At 33.7% G+C, this 14,787-nt stretch overlaps 2 protein-coding genes across 2 annotated transcripts; one reads left to right on the top strand and one right to left on the bottom strand.

The window, feature by feature from the left end:
- The first annotated feature begins 614 nt into the window (after nucleotides 1–614).
- LOC108998881 (zinc finger protein CONSTANS-LIKE 5) lies at nucleotides 615–2,512 on the top strand. The gene is made up of 2 exons (XM_018975618.2): nucleotides 615–1,557; nucleotides 1,672–2,512. Exons 1-2 carry the CDS (start codon nucleotides 808–810, stop codon nucleotides 2,041–2,043), a joined length of 1,122 nt encoding a protein of 373 aa, XP_018831163.1. The 5' UTR covers nucleotides 615–807; the 3' UTR covers nucleotides 2,044–2,512.
- Nucleotides 2,513–10,419: 7,907 nt separating this feature from the next.
- LOC108998820 (PTI1-like tyrosine-protein kinase At3g15890) lies at nucleotides 10,420–11,969 on the bottom strand. Its single transcript, XM_018975525.2, has 4 exons — nucleotides 11,917–11,969; nucleotides 11,635–11,785; nucleotides 11,240–11,502; nucleotides 10,420–11,132 (listed from the first exon to the last, which is right to left on the bottom strand). Exons 1-4 carry the CDS (start codon nucleotides 11,967–11,969, stop codon nucleotides 10,460–10,462), a joined length of 1,140 nt encoding a protein of 379 aa, XP_018831070.1. The 3' UTR covers nucleotides 10,420–10,459.
- Nucleotides 11,970–14,787: the final 2,818 nt, after the last annotated feature.

Below are 14,787 nucleotides of genomic sequence, written 5' to 3'. Positions count from 1 at the left end.
CCTATCTCTTTTTGTCACTTTGCACTTGAAGTGTTGCTGTCCCTCGTTAAACGTCTTGTATTGAATTTGTTTTACATTAAATTATTGTTCTGCTATTAATTAATTTTTTTCACCAATACTTAAAAAACATTCTGAAGCACATATGATTCTAGTATTAATTATAGTTTGTCTCTACCAATTATATGTTAATTATAATTAACATATAAGTGATAGAATTGTAAAATATAAAAAATATATAAAAAAATTTATTAAATTACTAATATTTTAACTAATAAAATATAAATAGATAATTTAATAAGATTAGATTTTGAGTAAAATAATTAAATTTAAAATAATGTGATATTATGCAAATAATATTTGTATAATCTACGAGGATGCTGTATGGAGAGTCGCATGATCCGCAGAATTGCCAGCTCGAGCTGGTGTTCTGAAAATGCCATGAGACACCCTGTTAATTTAAACTACTCTCGGCTTAGTTGGTTGGGTCCCACGTCGGCACAGACAGATGACAACAACTATAAGCCATTTCATCAAATGTGGCCGAGAGTCTCCCACGTGTGCAGATGCTACTCGTCATTAGCCAGATTTCCTCTCGCTGACTAGATAGATGCAGAGTATCTTAGCTGAAAAATCAAGGCCCTAAAACTCCAAATACACACGAACCCTTTCTCACTGATTCACGCATCATCAGTCTTCGCACAACGCCATTAAAGCAGAGCACAGAGCAGAGTGAGTGAAGGAGAGAGAAAAAATCTAGTAACAGTGCATTTTTTAATAAACTGGTGTTTGTTTTCTCCTTCCTTAGATATGGGAATCGAAGCGGAGAGCTTGAAAGGGTTCGGCAGAGGCTGGGGCGTTACGGCCAAGTCTTGCGACTCCTGCAAATCGGCCGCTGCAGCCACCTTCTGCCGAGCAGACTCCGCATTCTTGTGCCTGAGCTGCGATGGAAAGATCCACTGCGCCAACAAGCTGGCGTCGCGCCACGAGCGCCTGTGGATGTGCGAGGTGTGCGAGCAGGCTCCCGCTGCCGTCACCTGCAAGGCCGACGCTGCCGCGCTCTGCGTCACCTGCGACGCCGACATCCACTCGGCTAACCCGCTTGCCCGGCGCCACGAGCGGGTCCCCGTCGAGCCCTTCTTCGACTCGGCCGATTCCTTAATCAAATCATCGGCGCTCAATAATTTCCTTGTGGTCCCCACCGATCAGAACGTGAACGCCAGCAATAACACCACCGCGAAATCCGAGACTGACACCAACCATCACGACGACGCCGAAGCGGCGTCTTGGCTCTTTCCGAACCCCAATTTCAGTTCCAAGGTCATGGATGGTCTGGATGTGAAACCCAGCGACATTCTTTTCTCCGAAATGGATCCATTTCTTGAATTCGATTATCCAAACCCGTTTTACAGTGCGGGAACGGATAGCGTGGTACCAGTTCAAACTAAACCCGTCTCCGCTGCAGTCATGAACCACTCCGGAGAGAGGTGCTTCGATATTGATTTCTGCAGATCCAAGCTCTCTGTATTCAGCTATTCTACTCAGTCTCTCAGCCAAAGCGTAATTTCTTGACCCGTTCGAGAACCACTTTATTTTCCAGGGGAAAAAAAAAAAACCCTTCCCTGGTGAACCACTATATATATAGTTTGTACTGATATGTATGTGATATCTCAGGTATCCTCTTCTGACGTCGGAGTGGTTCCGGACGGGAATTCCATGTCCGATATATCCTATCCTTTCGGGCGAAACATGAGTGCCGATCCGAACGTGCCGGTATCGGGGACTACAAACCAACCGGCGACTCAGTTGTGTGGAAGCGATCGTGAAGCCAGGGTTTTGAGGTACAGAGAGAAGAGAAAGAACCGGAAGTTCGAGAAGACTATTCGCTACGCTTCGAGAAAGGCGTACGCGGAAACCCGGCCCAGAATCAAAGGCCGGTTCGCGAAACGGACGGAGATTGAAACCGATGTGGACTGTCTATACAACTCGGTGTCCGCCGCGGCTTTCGTGTCCGACGCCCAGTATGGCGTCGTTCCTACCTTCTGATCAACGAACGAAGTTTCTCCGATGATCGTATTGCGCTCCCAGATCACGATTCTTAACTTTGCGCCCTAGCTAGAATAATTTGTGCGGTGCTCGCTTTTATAATTAATAATATATAAAGTTGGTAGATTTGAATGTTTTGGTGTAAATTATTCGCATTAAGCAAGAGGGTTCTGTGTGGAGTTTAGGGGGGCTGAACTTGAACTGCAGGTGCAAGGAGGAAGAAGAGCAAGCAAGAGCAATTCTTCAAGCTGAGCTTTCGCACCTAGATCTCCCTCTCGTCTTCAAAAAGCCCATTTGCTTTTTCCTATTTGGGGCTTCTGTAACTCTCTTTTTCGTTCATGGAAAATCTTTTATTTTCAATTTATTTTCTTGTCCTCTTTTTTCACGGATCTCTTTCTGATTTCTTATTGGCTCGTTGTAACTTTATTTTCAACTTGTTCTATACTAATAAATTAGTTAGTTTGAATTTTGTCTCATTGGTACTAAATAAATAAATCACCGGTGTTTGGATTCAAAGAGGTAGAAAAGCGATGAGGTTTTGATAGAATATGCTCTACGAAAACAGAAAAAGTAGTTTTCTGCTTCTTCTGGAACTATCGTCTTTGAACCGAATCTAAACCAAACTTAAAAGGGCTTTAAACTTTAAGGTCAAGCTCCTGCTTTCCCAGCAATCTCTTCCAACAAAAAGCTGCATATCCCATCCAATATGAACTTTGACCGGCATCGGCCTTTCCTTTTCTTTTTCTTTTTTTATAAAAAAATCTACAATATACAACTAGCAAGCAAATCCATACCTTACCATAATAATAATAATAATAATAATAATAATAATAATAATAATAATAATACTTTTTATTTATATGAAATTTATTGGTCGGATGGTTAATTACGTGTGTTGTTACGTAGTTTAGAAAAAAAGTAAAATACAAACATAAAAATGGTGGAAGGAATTTATGATTCTAATATTTATTTTTTATGGTTTTAGATGTTCTTTTATTTTAAATATATTTTTTTAAAATAAATTGAGTTGCACCACATGCGTCAAAGTGACCATTTAAGTCTGAATTCCCAATAGTTGTCATCCGAAAATACAATTTGCCCCAAATCTCAATCCTTTCTCATTTCTTTATCCAATCTAGTAACTAATATGAACTATTAGGCTTTGTTTAGATTTAGAGTTGATCTCAACTTATTTCATTTAATCTAATTATTATAATTTTTTTAAATTTTCACAAAATATAATAAACAATTCAACTTTTTCAAATAATAAAATAATAATAATATTAAAAAATAATATTCTAACAATATTTTATTCAACTTTCATCTCATCTCAACTCGTCTCAACTCATTATCCAAACCTCACTTAAGCTGTCAATACTACATGTCATTATATTGCAATGTTTTCATTACCTTTTCTTTTAATGATATATTGCAATGTTTGTAACTATTTTGAATGGAGTTATTGCAAGAGAATTTCTAATGTGGAACCAAATGTAAGCTCTATCTCACTCTCCTTTTTTTTTTTTTTCTCCACTTCACAAATCTGCCTACACAACTTTACTAATAGTCATTTCCTTAACAATTAAGTCAAGAAAAATTAAAATAATCAAGCTGTCAGTTTGAGTGATAAGTTTGAGGGACTCCACTAGCATTTTCCATTAGGTTATTTGCACCAACCGGTCTCGTTTGTTTTCAAAAAACATCTTATCTCATCTAATCTAATCATTACAACTTTCTCAACTTCTAATACAAAATAAAATAAGCAATTTAATTTTTTTAAATATCAAAATAAAAACAGTATTAGAAAATATATTATAACAATACTTTATTTAACTTTTTTAACTTTAGTCTCAACTCATGTGCGAAAATAAACGAGTCTATCTTTAAACGCATGTTATCCTTCCTTAGGAGAAAAAGATTCACACTTAAATTAAAATCCATTTAAAATAGTTTTGCTACTCTTATCATCTTCACATACTATATACTATATTTATTTTTATTCTTTTTAAATTAATTAAATTATTATACATATTATTACATGATATATTTGATATTTGATAAAAAAAAAAAAATTGATATGTATGGTAGTGATGAGTAAAATTTTCATGATTAAAAGCTTGACAGAGTGGAAGAAAAGGAATACAGTGAGTAAATAGTGCATTGAAGTGCGGTCAACTAATCCAAAATCACAAAAGCACTGATGCCAAGTAGAGGGAGGAGTGAAAAAGTGTCGGCTTGTAAAGATGGGAATGCACGTGCAGTCCCAATCAAATGGGGACCACTAGTGGGCCAGGACATCACCCCCTTCACGTGCCCCATAAGCCCACGCCATCACAGCCGTGGGCCTCCACCTGTCACTCAGGCCACTTTCCAAAGTGGTCCATCCCCACTTTAAAAACCTCCCCATTATCTCTATCCACTAACCCAGCCCGTGCGTGATTGGTCATATTTCATCAGTCAACGGCCCGATTTACTCGATGCTCATCGCAGCAAAATCTACCCTCATGAGTGAAACACGACCATCATCCAATTGGAATTTAATTCTTTATTTAAAATTGCGCTTAAATTCCTAATTGCTTTGTAAATTATTTATTTGAAAAATGGGAGATTTATTTCAATGGACTTTCATCCTTTTTCCATATTAAATACCGTGCTACAAAAGGAAAGTGGATAAATGTTTCATTTGTGGCATTAAATTGCTTGTTTTTTTATTATGTTATTAAGAAGTTCATTTATTGTTTTTTTTTTTTTTGGCTCCTTCTATTTATTGGTGGTGGATAGTGGCACCATCAATCTCTATACACCTATCTTTTCAGTCAAAAGATGCCATTTAAGTGTGTTTTTGTATATGTATTGGAACTAACATCTAGAAAATATTCAATCTAGACAAACCGCCTATAAATCCAAACTATCTTGAAGTTGAGTCTTCGTTTGTTTTCATATTTCTTTTGAACTCATCTCATTTTATCTGATCATTATAAAATTTTCAAATTCTTATATAAAATAAAATAAATAATTCAAATTTTTTAAATTTTAAAATAAAAATAATATTAAAAAATATTTTATAATAATATTTTATTTTATTTTTAATTTTAATCTCAACTCATTTTATCTATAAAAACAAACGAGATATTAAAGTTCTTAAACTGCAAAATACATGCAAAACTTAACATCATATTATTGGTTGCTCACAAGGATTTCAATGTTATTGGTAGGACAAAAGTACCGTGTTACTCAAATTAGTTACTATTGGTAGATACTAATCCTTATAAACAGTGGAGGGTGTAAACACTTTTTATTCTTTCTTATTTAATGAATAATGGTACTCATCATCTTCTAATGTAATATTAGATGATTGAAAACTATTTATTATATTTTATTTGTAAACTTATCATCTAATATCACATCACGATATGCTGAGAGAATGATAAGAAAATAGATGCTAAATAGATTTTTTTCTTATTCAATTAATCAAACCAAGTTCCAATTGATCATCAGGTTCCAAGCTGTGAGCGGTGAAACAAGATATTTTTTGTTGAGAAACTCGTTATTTAAATGATGCTATATAGTACACCCATATTACATTAATTTTCATCCCATTTCGTAAACGTGACATTTCATATAACTCATCCCAATTATGATCAGGTGAAAATATAATATTTAATATTTTCTAATTTTTTATTGGCAAAAGAAAATATGTCTATTTGAAAGTATCTCATCATTTTGATCTTTTTTAAATATTGACATCTACCCCAAATTTTAATTACTCTGAATTGCCCTAAATTAAGTTCCATGGCTTGATCTGTTCCAGTATACATGCATGATAATTAACCTTAATTTAAAGCTAGGATGTGGAATCAAGGAGTGATAAAAAGAAGTAAGTTACAAAGAAGCCATATTTATTTATGTCCTCTTTCTCTTTTTGCTGATGGATGGAAGTTCCAGTATACATCCCGTTTGTTTTCAGAGATGAGATGAGATGAGTTGAGATTAAAGTTAAAAATTTGAATAAAATATTGTTAAAATATATTTTTTAATATTATTGTTGTTTTGGGATTTGAAAAAGTTGAATTGTTTATTTTATTTTGTGTGGGGATTTAGAAAAGTTGTAATGATGAGGTGAGATGAGATGAGATGTTTTTGGAAAACAAATATCCATAGAAGAAGGTTTTGCTTTGATGATTCCACAGATCTCCGGCCAGTTATGATTTCCAACATCCCGAACGCAGAAACAATTAATATCAGTGATCTTTCCATACACGATTCCGTGCATGCATGAAGTACTCATGTGGTGCTATATATCCGAACGCACCCTCTCCCCTTTGGAACGACTGCATGCATGGTGTGTCAATTTGTGAGGAAGATTATCATTTCTCACGAGAGAGAGAGGGGGAGAGAGAGAGAGAGAGAGATCCACATAAATGCCTGCCCATGTAACCATGTTTATCTTGGACCATACCTCACATACATTAATGATATAGTAAATCCTTCCTATATTAGAAAAAAAGATATAGTAAATCCTAGAGAGGCAATGATCCGAGCTTTTATCTACAACATGTCGGGGTGAAAAAAAAAACCGGTGAATCGATAAACTGGACCCAACCAAAACGAATCAGTGAGTTTGGTCTGGTTCTAAATTAGTTCGGTCTAGTATCGATTCTATTTTTTTTTAAAACCGGTCGAAATCAATCCAGTTTTCCTTTTTCTAACACCGGATCGAATAGGACATGGCTTGTTCATATAAATATATGTATATTTTAATTTTTTAGATTATATAAAATGTTTTTTGTATGATTTTTTATATTATATATAACCTTTATATCTAATATATATAAAATAATCTTGTATTATATGCTAAATTTCTAATTAAAATAACATTAAATTTTAAAATCCTAAATAAATAACTATATATTATCACTATATTATTATATACTATAATATATATAACATATTATATATACTATATATATAATATGTCGAAAAAATTAGACCGAACTGAATCGGAATTGGTAAAATCGAAAATATCGGTTTAAGAATATAACTGGTGCAGTATCGGTTCTTCAAATCTCAAAAACTGATATATATCGGTTCGATTTTAAAATATGTTAAAGATCGGACCAAACTAGTCCTGTTTCACTCCTAAAAACATGTTTTAAAGTTATTGTGTGGAATATATTGACTAGCTAGATTATTGATACAGTAGTATTTGATTTGTAAGATAAATTTAAATTTAAAATATAAATCTTATTATATTAGTAGTGTGAATTTGTAAGATTATTGATACATATCATTCGAATGATATGTACTTCGTACTAGCTTATAAGTTTTTATTTTTCTTTTCAAAAATGAATGTAACATAGCATATGTATTCTGGAGCTTGACGTTCTAATTCATCACACGGTGCTTTATTGCGAATAAAAAACCTCGTATACATTATTAGCAATATTTAGTTGGGAGGGAAATTTAATTAGGTACCTACTCTAAGAATATCATACGCACCCAAATTGGTATCATGAACTCAAAAAAGTATGCCGTATTTCTGTGTTGGACATGATTGGGCTGTGTACGACCTAACTGGCCTGTTTGAGGTACGGAGAGTGGACCCCAATCAGCTTTTGAGCTAATGAGTTTAATTAGTCCAGTTACAGTACCTGCAGATTACCCTATATAGATTAGACCCAATCGAATTATGAGACAAGTTTTAGGTCATAAGATAATTTTGCTAGAAGATCCAGTTCGATCCTCCAAGAAAAAATCGTAAATTAGCGATTAAAGAGATCGATGTTTGACGTAATATTTTTTGGATTTTTTTTTTTTAAAATCTCTCGTAGAAGTTTTAAAAATTTAATGGGATTTTATGAAATTGGTGAAACGGTTAAAAAACACGTTTAGATGGAGAAATTCTATGAAGATGGTTGCAAATGCTTTGAAAAAGTGATGGATCTATTAAAAACATGTTTGGAGAGAAAATTTTGGTATAATATTTGTTTTTTAGCTTTGCAAAAGTTATTTTGTTATTTTGGTTGATATGTAAATCAAGGTAATTAAGATGTTTTAATAATGAGTAATGATATAGTACTTATGGTTGTACAAGCATCGCACATTTATTTAAAAAAAATAAAATTTATTATTAAAAAAATTAGTTTTTCTATATTGATCTCCATGCATATTTTAAAATTGGATTCATTCTGTGTAAATATGTTTAGATTTATACCAAGACATTTTAAGAAAATTTTGAAAAATCTTTAATTCCCAATTAATATTGACCCAAGTCTCGGATCATAGAAAAGATTCCTGGCCAAAAATTTTGATAGACTCTGTATTTTCAAACATTAACCTAACAGCTAGCTCTCTATTCTCTAAAATTGAGCCAACTTTTTCTCTGGAAAGAGATTTATGCTGGCTTGGATACTTAGAATATATATATATATATATATATATATATATATTTACCCCATAGCCAGCACTCTCAAATCCCTTATTTACTTATAAAAAAAAATTATTATAATTTTTACTTTAAAATTTTTAAGAAATATATTAATTTTTATGTTTTGTTTGAGAGTTTGAAAAAGTTATAATGATTATATAATAATTAAATGAAAAATTTCAAGTTTTAAAATTGAACAATATTTTATATTTGAGTAATATTTGAAAAGAAAATATATTAAAATATCTAGGAATACAAGTAAGAATACTGAGAACATTTAGGACAAACTTGAAGAGTGTGATGATATGATAATTTAATGTTTTATGGAGTTTTAAGAAAGAAGTTTGAAAAAGTTGAATTATTTTTTAAATTTGAAAAATTTGTAATAATTAGTTTAAAAATTTTTTATATTTAAATAATATGAGATAAAATGGAATGAAAATTTTAAGATGAAATTATTTTCAAAACAAGCCCTTATGAAGATAAGACTTACATGTATGAAGAAATTACTTAAATACTTACAGCTTTGGATGGTAGTAGAATGGTCAAAATATCAATAAAATAAAATAAAAACCTTGCCTTATGGCCTTTTGGACGTAGCAGGGGCAGGACGCTCTTCTATTAGGAAATGTGGGTGTCAGTGTCCTCTATGCGTTGGTAGGTAGGTGATAGGTGTCTAAATTGTCATCCAACGTGGTGAATGTTGGGCGTCATTCTGTCTACTTTTCCATCCGATGATGCGTGGGACTTTGGAGTAATTATAGGACCAAAGTTACAATTTAACTATATTTTATTTACAAACTTATTAATAAAATAATATTTTTTTAAAAAATTTAAACACATCAAATCAAAATCAGAATTAAAATTAAAATAGCTATTTTAAAATGTATTATTTTATTTGAAGATTGTAGAAAAATTGTAAAGGGGTGGATATTTTTTCATTTTTCTAATTAAAATGAAGAAGAAAGACGAGAGGAATTGATCAAAAATAGATTTTTTCAAGTTTGAATAACCGAAAGTTAAATATATTAGATGAATCTTATAATATATAATTTTTCAATATTATCTGAAATATTTTTATGAACAATAATAAATATTGTTTAGAAAAATAAGGATTAAAAAAGACTTGAAAAACTAAACTAATAAAACTTAGAAAAAGAAGAAGAAAAAGGAAGCTAACTAGAATCATATCAATTATAATCTAGATTAGGGGTGTAAATCGGTCCAGTTTGGTTCAGTCTGGTCCGGGAGTGATTGATTGAAATTTTTAGTCTATCATTTTTCCTAAATAGACCGAACATTCCTAGGGACTGGACCGGACTGATAGCTATCAGTCAGGTCCGTTCGGTCTGGCCTAATTATTTTCTTTTTTTTTTAAAAAATAAATTAATAAAAAAATTTATTTAAAATACTAAATTAAAATTAAGTGATTTCTTAATGTGGATTATGTAACTAACTCAATAAAAAATTATTTTATATGGTCAATTATAATAAATTAGATGAAAATTACAGTCTTAAGTTGTATAATTACTATATAATTAATTAATTAATATTATATATTAGTTAATTGATAGAATATTAATTTGTTAATAACATATTTAAAATTTTATATTTTTAATCATGATAGGTTAGATAAAAATTACATAATTATTATATAAATAATATATAATATATATTTTTTAAAATTTAGTCGGTCCGAAAAGTCTCAATCCTTTACTTTAGAGACTGAGAACAACCGGTTTTGGTCCCAAGTCGGTTCGGTCTGGACCAATCAACTTTCACCCCTAGTCTAGACTAGTCGCAGTTTTGAAGAATATTGTCATTGTGCTTTCTATATTTCAACTTCGACCATATAGAGCAAAACATTAAATTACATGAAGTCTTTCACATTTGCATCTTCAAGGAAATATATATTACACAATATTAATTACTTCTGATTTTTGGTGCTATTTTTCGATCGCCTGCCATGGGCAAAATGTGTGCAAACTCTTACGCGTTTCTGGTCAATCTCCCGTCGTCTCCATAGTTCTGATAAGGACCGCCGTCCAAAGCACTAAAAACCCCGTAGTCATCGGGACCACCACCCTCATCATCACTAGGTTGATCAAGTGCTAGCAATTCTTCCCTGTATTTGATACTTGAAATTCTCATAGGCATAACCTTTACTTTTGGCTCACACCCTTTCAGAAGGCTAACCACTTCGTTCATGTTGGGTCTCTTTTCAGGCTCACTTTGCACACACAGGGCAGCAACAGTGATGGCTTGTTTAAGTTGGTTTTCGTCGAAGTTCCCCCTAAGTTTCGGATCAACAAGATCCTTAAACCTTCCCTTGGTTATGAGCGGCTCGGCCCATTCTGTTATTGTCCTCTTAGTTCCTCCCCGGAGCTTTTCAATGGGTTTTCTTCCGGTGACGATCTCCAACAGAAGAATTCCAAAACTGTACACATCACAGCTCTCGGAAACCTTTCCCCACATGGCATATTCGGGTGCTAGGTATCCCAAAGTGCCCTTAACACGGGTAGTCATATGGCTAACACCCTCTGGAATAAGCTTCGCAAATCCAAAATCAGCCACTAATGGTTCAAAATCCGAGTCCAAAAGCACATTACTTGCCTTTATGTCTCGATGAATAATGTGGGGTGTTACTTCATGGTGCAAATACCTTACAACAAAAGAAGACCATTATAAAAAAGAGAATTTTTTCAAGTGGGTTTTATGTTTTTCAAAAAAGGCTGTACGTATCAACAATAAAGAAAACGGCCCACTTACATTAGGCCTTCTGCAGAGCCCATTGCAATCTTCATTCTCCTCTTCCAGTCCAGTAGTACTTGGCCAGCAAGTAGGCCGTGCAAATGAGATAGCAAGCTGAGGTTCGGCATGTAGTCATAGACTATGAGCCGTTGATCAGTCCCAGCGCAGTATCCCCTGAGACCCAACAAATTCTTGTGCCGAACCCTTCCAAGAACTTCCACTTCCACTGCAAATTCCATCTCCGCTTTAGAACTCATTGCCTTCAATTTTTTCACAGCTATCTGCACGAAAATAGCCACACACACACACACAAAAAAAAAAGGATAATGGTTCCCTGAACATTATTGAACAGTACCGGCGGACCGGAAACTGAAATTTGACGGACGTGATAATTAAGCTTATGTGGCCATTACCTGAAGACCATCGGAGGTTTTTCCCAAATAAACACTTCCAAACCCCCCTTCGCCAAGCTTCTTCTCGTCGCTGAATCCGTTAGTTGCTGCATGCAACTCTTTGTAAGTGAATATCCTCCATGTAGCGTTGCTTCCAACGACTGCGTTGACCCTGAAAAAGTCCCGTATCCAAGTTCCAACCACAAACAAAGAAAAAAGAAAAACAACAAACGTTTCAGGCTGAATTCGAGAACTTCTATTCAGAGTTGAAATATGCAAGGAAAAACGTTGGCTTTTACATACCGGCCTTCATCATCGGCCTTCTCTGGACAAATGCAACTCAGGACGGATCCCATATAGTATGAACTACGTACGTACGGGATCGAATGTCTTGAAAATACAGTTGAGCTTCTTAATTCATTGGAGTTTCCCCCTTTAAACCAGAGTAGTGCTTATTTTAGTCATTTCCCCTGTTGTTGTAATGCCAGCCGTCCTTGGCCGGCTTGATGTATCTAAAATGTAGAAATTTGATTAAATTCAACTGATTAAATTAAACCAAGAAACAATAATTAATTATGAAATTAATAGAAATTAACACATGATGCATTTGGATGTGTTAGATTTAATTGATTAATTTATTAACTCCATAAAATTAAGAAAATATGATGCCATTTAGGTAGTTAATTTCTGAGTTTGTTGGATGGTCCGTCATCATAAAAGTCGTAAAATCTCAACATCCATCATTTTGGTCGAGCATAATCCAGCTAGCCGCATGCATCATGTCATATTATATTATATATATATATATATAAATTCCCAGATCTAAAAAACATATGATCAGAATTTAGGGTGTCTTCGGTTTTGGTACCCAAAACTGATTTCTGCCAAACCCAAAAATAAAAAAATAAAAAAAAAAGTGTTTGGCCTTTTGACTTTTGAGCACAAATTGATCTCTTCCATATATTTGAATTAATATTCTGGTTAATTCGTTGTCCTCATTTCATACATGAAGCTTTGGCTATATATGCCTCAAGTAGTAGTACCATAACCAAGGCCGATCGAAGCTTTAGCTATTCCTCATCTTAGATATAAGTTCCAAACTAATTACTAGCGGCATAAAAAGGTGGAATATTTCAGCCCACCTTATAATATGTTTCTCATGATAATGTCGATGTTACTTATTGGATACATCGTCTCAAATCTCACTGTCTCAATATAAACCGCAATGAGACTATACCCGCGTATACATATATATATATATATATATATGTATATGTATTATATGTATATACTCGTATATTCATAATTGATGATGTATGATGATCTGCATGATGAACAAGATCTTCATGATGTTCAAAACTTGTAATCCTTGATCTCCAATTATCAGCTGCATGCATGCCTAATATTTAAGTCATTTGAGTCGAACTCATGGATTAAATAATGATTAATCAAGTCATGATGTCTAATTCATTCGGTTCTCTGAAAAGTTTAATAATCAGGAATTTTGATGTTGCTCCAGGTGGACGAATTGCAAGAAGGGGTTGACGCATCTGAATTAATAATTAGTGGGACAAGAAAGTAGTAGTAGTAGTAGGTAGTAGTATTACTGCATCTGCATGCCTCGAATTAATTGGAATAGCAAAAATATTAGACAATATTCCAACTGAAGGGATGGAGATGTCATGTACATGTTTTGGGTCCGTTAATTAGACGGTCAAGCTGCATGCGTTGAATCTTTAGACAATGGGATCATGTGTTTTTAAAACTTCCAAATGCACAACAATATAATATTAATCACACCAAGCTCCGCACTTTTTTTTTTTTAATGTGCATATTGGGTGCATTCTCTCTGTCTGCTTTCCAAACTGACTTACATATTAAATGTGTTATCTTTTGTACGCTTATCCCTTGGATCTTCTTAATTCGTGGCTCCACAAGTTTCTTTTCGCTTTTAATTTTTCCCTTTTCCTGTCGTATATATATCGATCCTTCGCTTTGCCATGGTAGAGAGAGAGGGAGAGGGAGAGAGAGAGAGAGAGAGAGAGAGCCTTCTAATCTTGCATCACCCATGACTCTTGCAAATAGACCCAAGGCCTGAGACGTTGTAGGCCTAGTACTGAGAGAGCCTCCCAATCTTCCCTAGCCCAACACCTACTGCAAAGCTAGCACAAATCCAAGATGCCAACTCTACAAATCGTGGGCCGCCAACAATTAAACCACTATTTTTCTATAGAAAAAAACTATTTATTATCTCTTTTTTCATCATCGCATGATGTAGTATTAGATAATAAATTTACAAATGTAATATAATAAATACTCTCAACTTATAATTTAATACCACATCATAAAATGATAAAAAAAAAAGATAATGAATAGCATTACTCTTATCTCCAACCCCTTGTGTTGATATATAGAAAAAACACGATGAGTCGATGACTCTGATCGGATAACCTTTTGCGTTGATTGGTTAGCAACACTTGCTTATTTGCTCTATTATTAATTTAGGTAAATGTTTGTACGTCTGATGATAGTCATGACAAAAAGAAATGACCGATGCTTTTTTTTTTAATATTAAAAACAAAAAATACCATCGATCACTTCCTTCGGTCATATAACGGGCATCGCATCGGGGCAATAGCACCATCCATTAATTTAACTTTTGGTAAGACTTTTTGCAAAGCATTTGTACAGCTTTATGCCTCGAATTTTTCTCTATCAAGTTTAACTTAACCAGGGAAAAAAATAATAATTTAAACCAGTTTTCTGTATTATATATATATATATAATCTCAGGAGTACTTCCATGTCTTAAATTTCTACGTAGTCTCAGTCTACACTTAATTCAGCTAAAGAGTATCAGATCACATGAACTTCAAATGCTCGATCATCTTACCGGCCGATCGAGTACTTCGTCCTGCCATGCACATTGATGAAGAAAGATATAATTATTTCCGTCGCCGTATATTCTTTTTTTCTCATCATTGCCTAATTACTGAAAACAACACGCACGGATCAAGCAGCTTCCTTCCACCCGAATTTGAGGTTGGCATAATAATACCTATGCGATTCACCTAGGTGTTCAAGATTCTGGGTTGTGAACTGGCCGCCCACTCTGCCACTAAGCTTCAATTGCCAATCTTTGTCCCGAAAATTAATTGAATCAAGACCTAGTCTA

Source organism: Juglans regia, chromosome 11, assembly GCF_001411555.2.
Source record: "Juglans regia cultivar Chandler chromosome 11, Walnut 2.0, whole genome shotgun sequence".
Classification (NCBI taxonomy): domain Eukaryota; kingdom Viridiplantae; phylum Streptophyta; class Magnoliopsida; order Fagales; family Juglandaceae; genus Juglans; species Juglans regia.
This window is presented reverse-complemented; position numbering and strand designations above follow the sequence as displayed.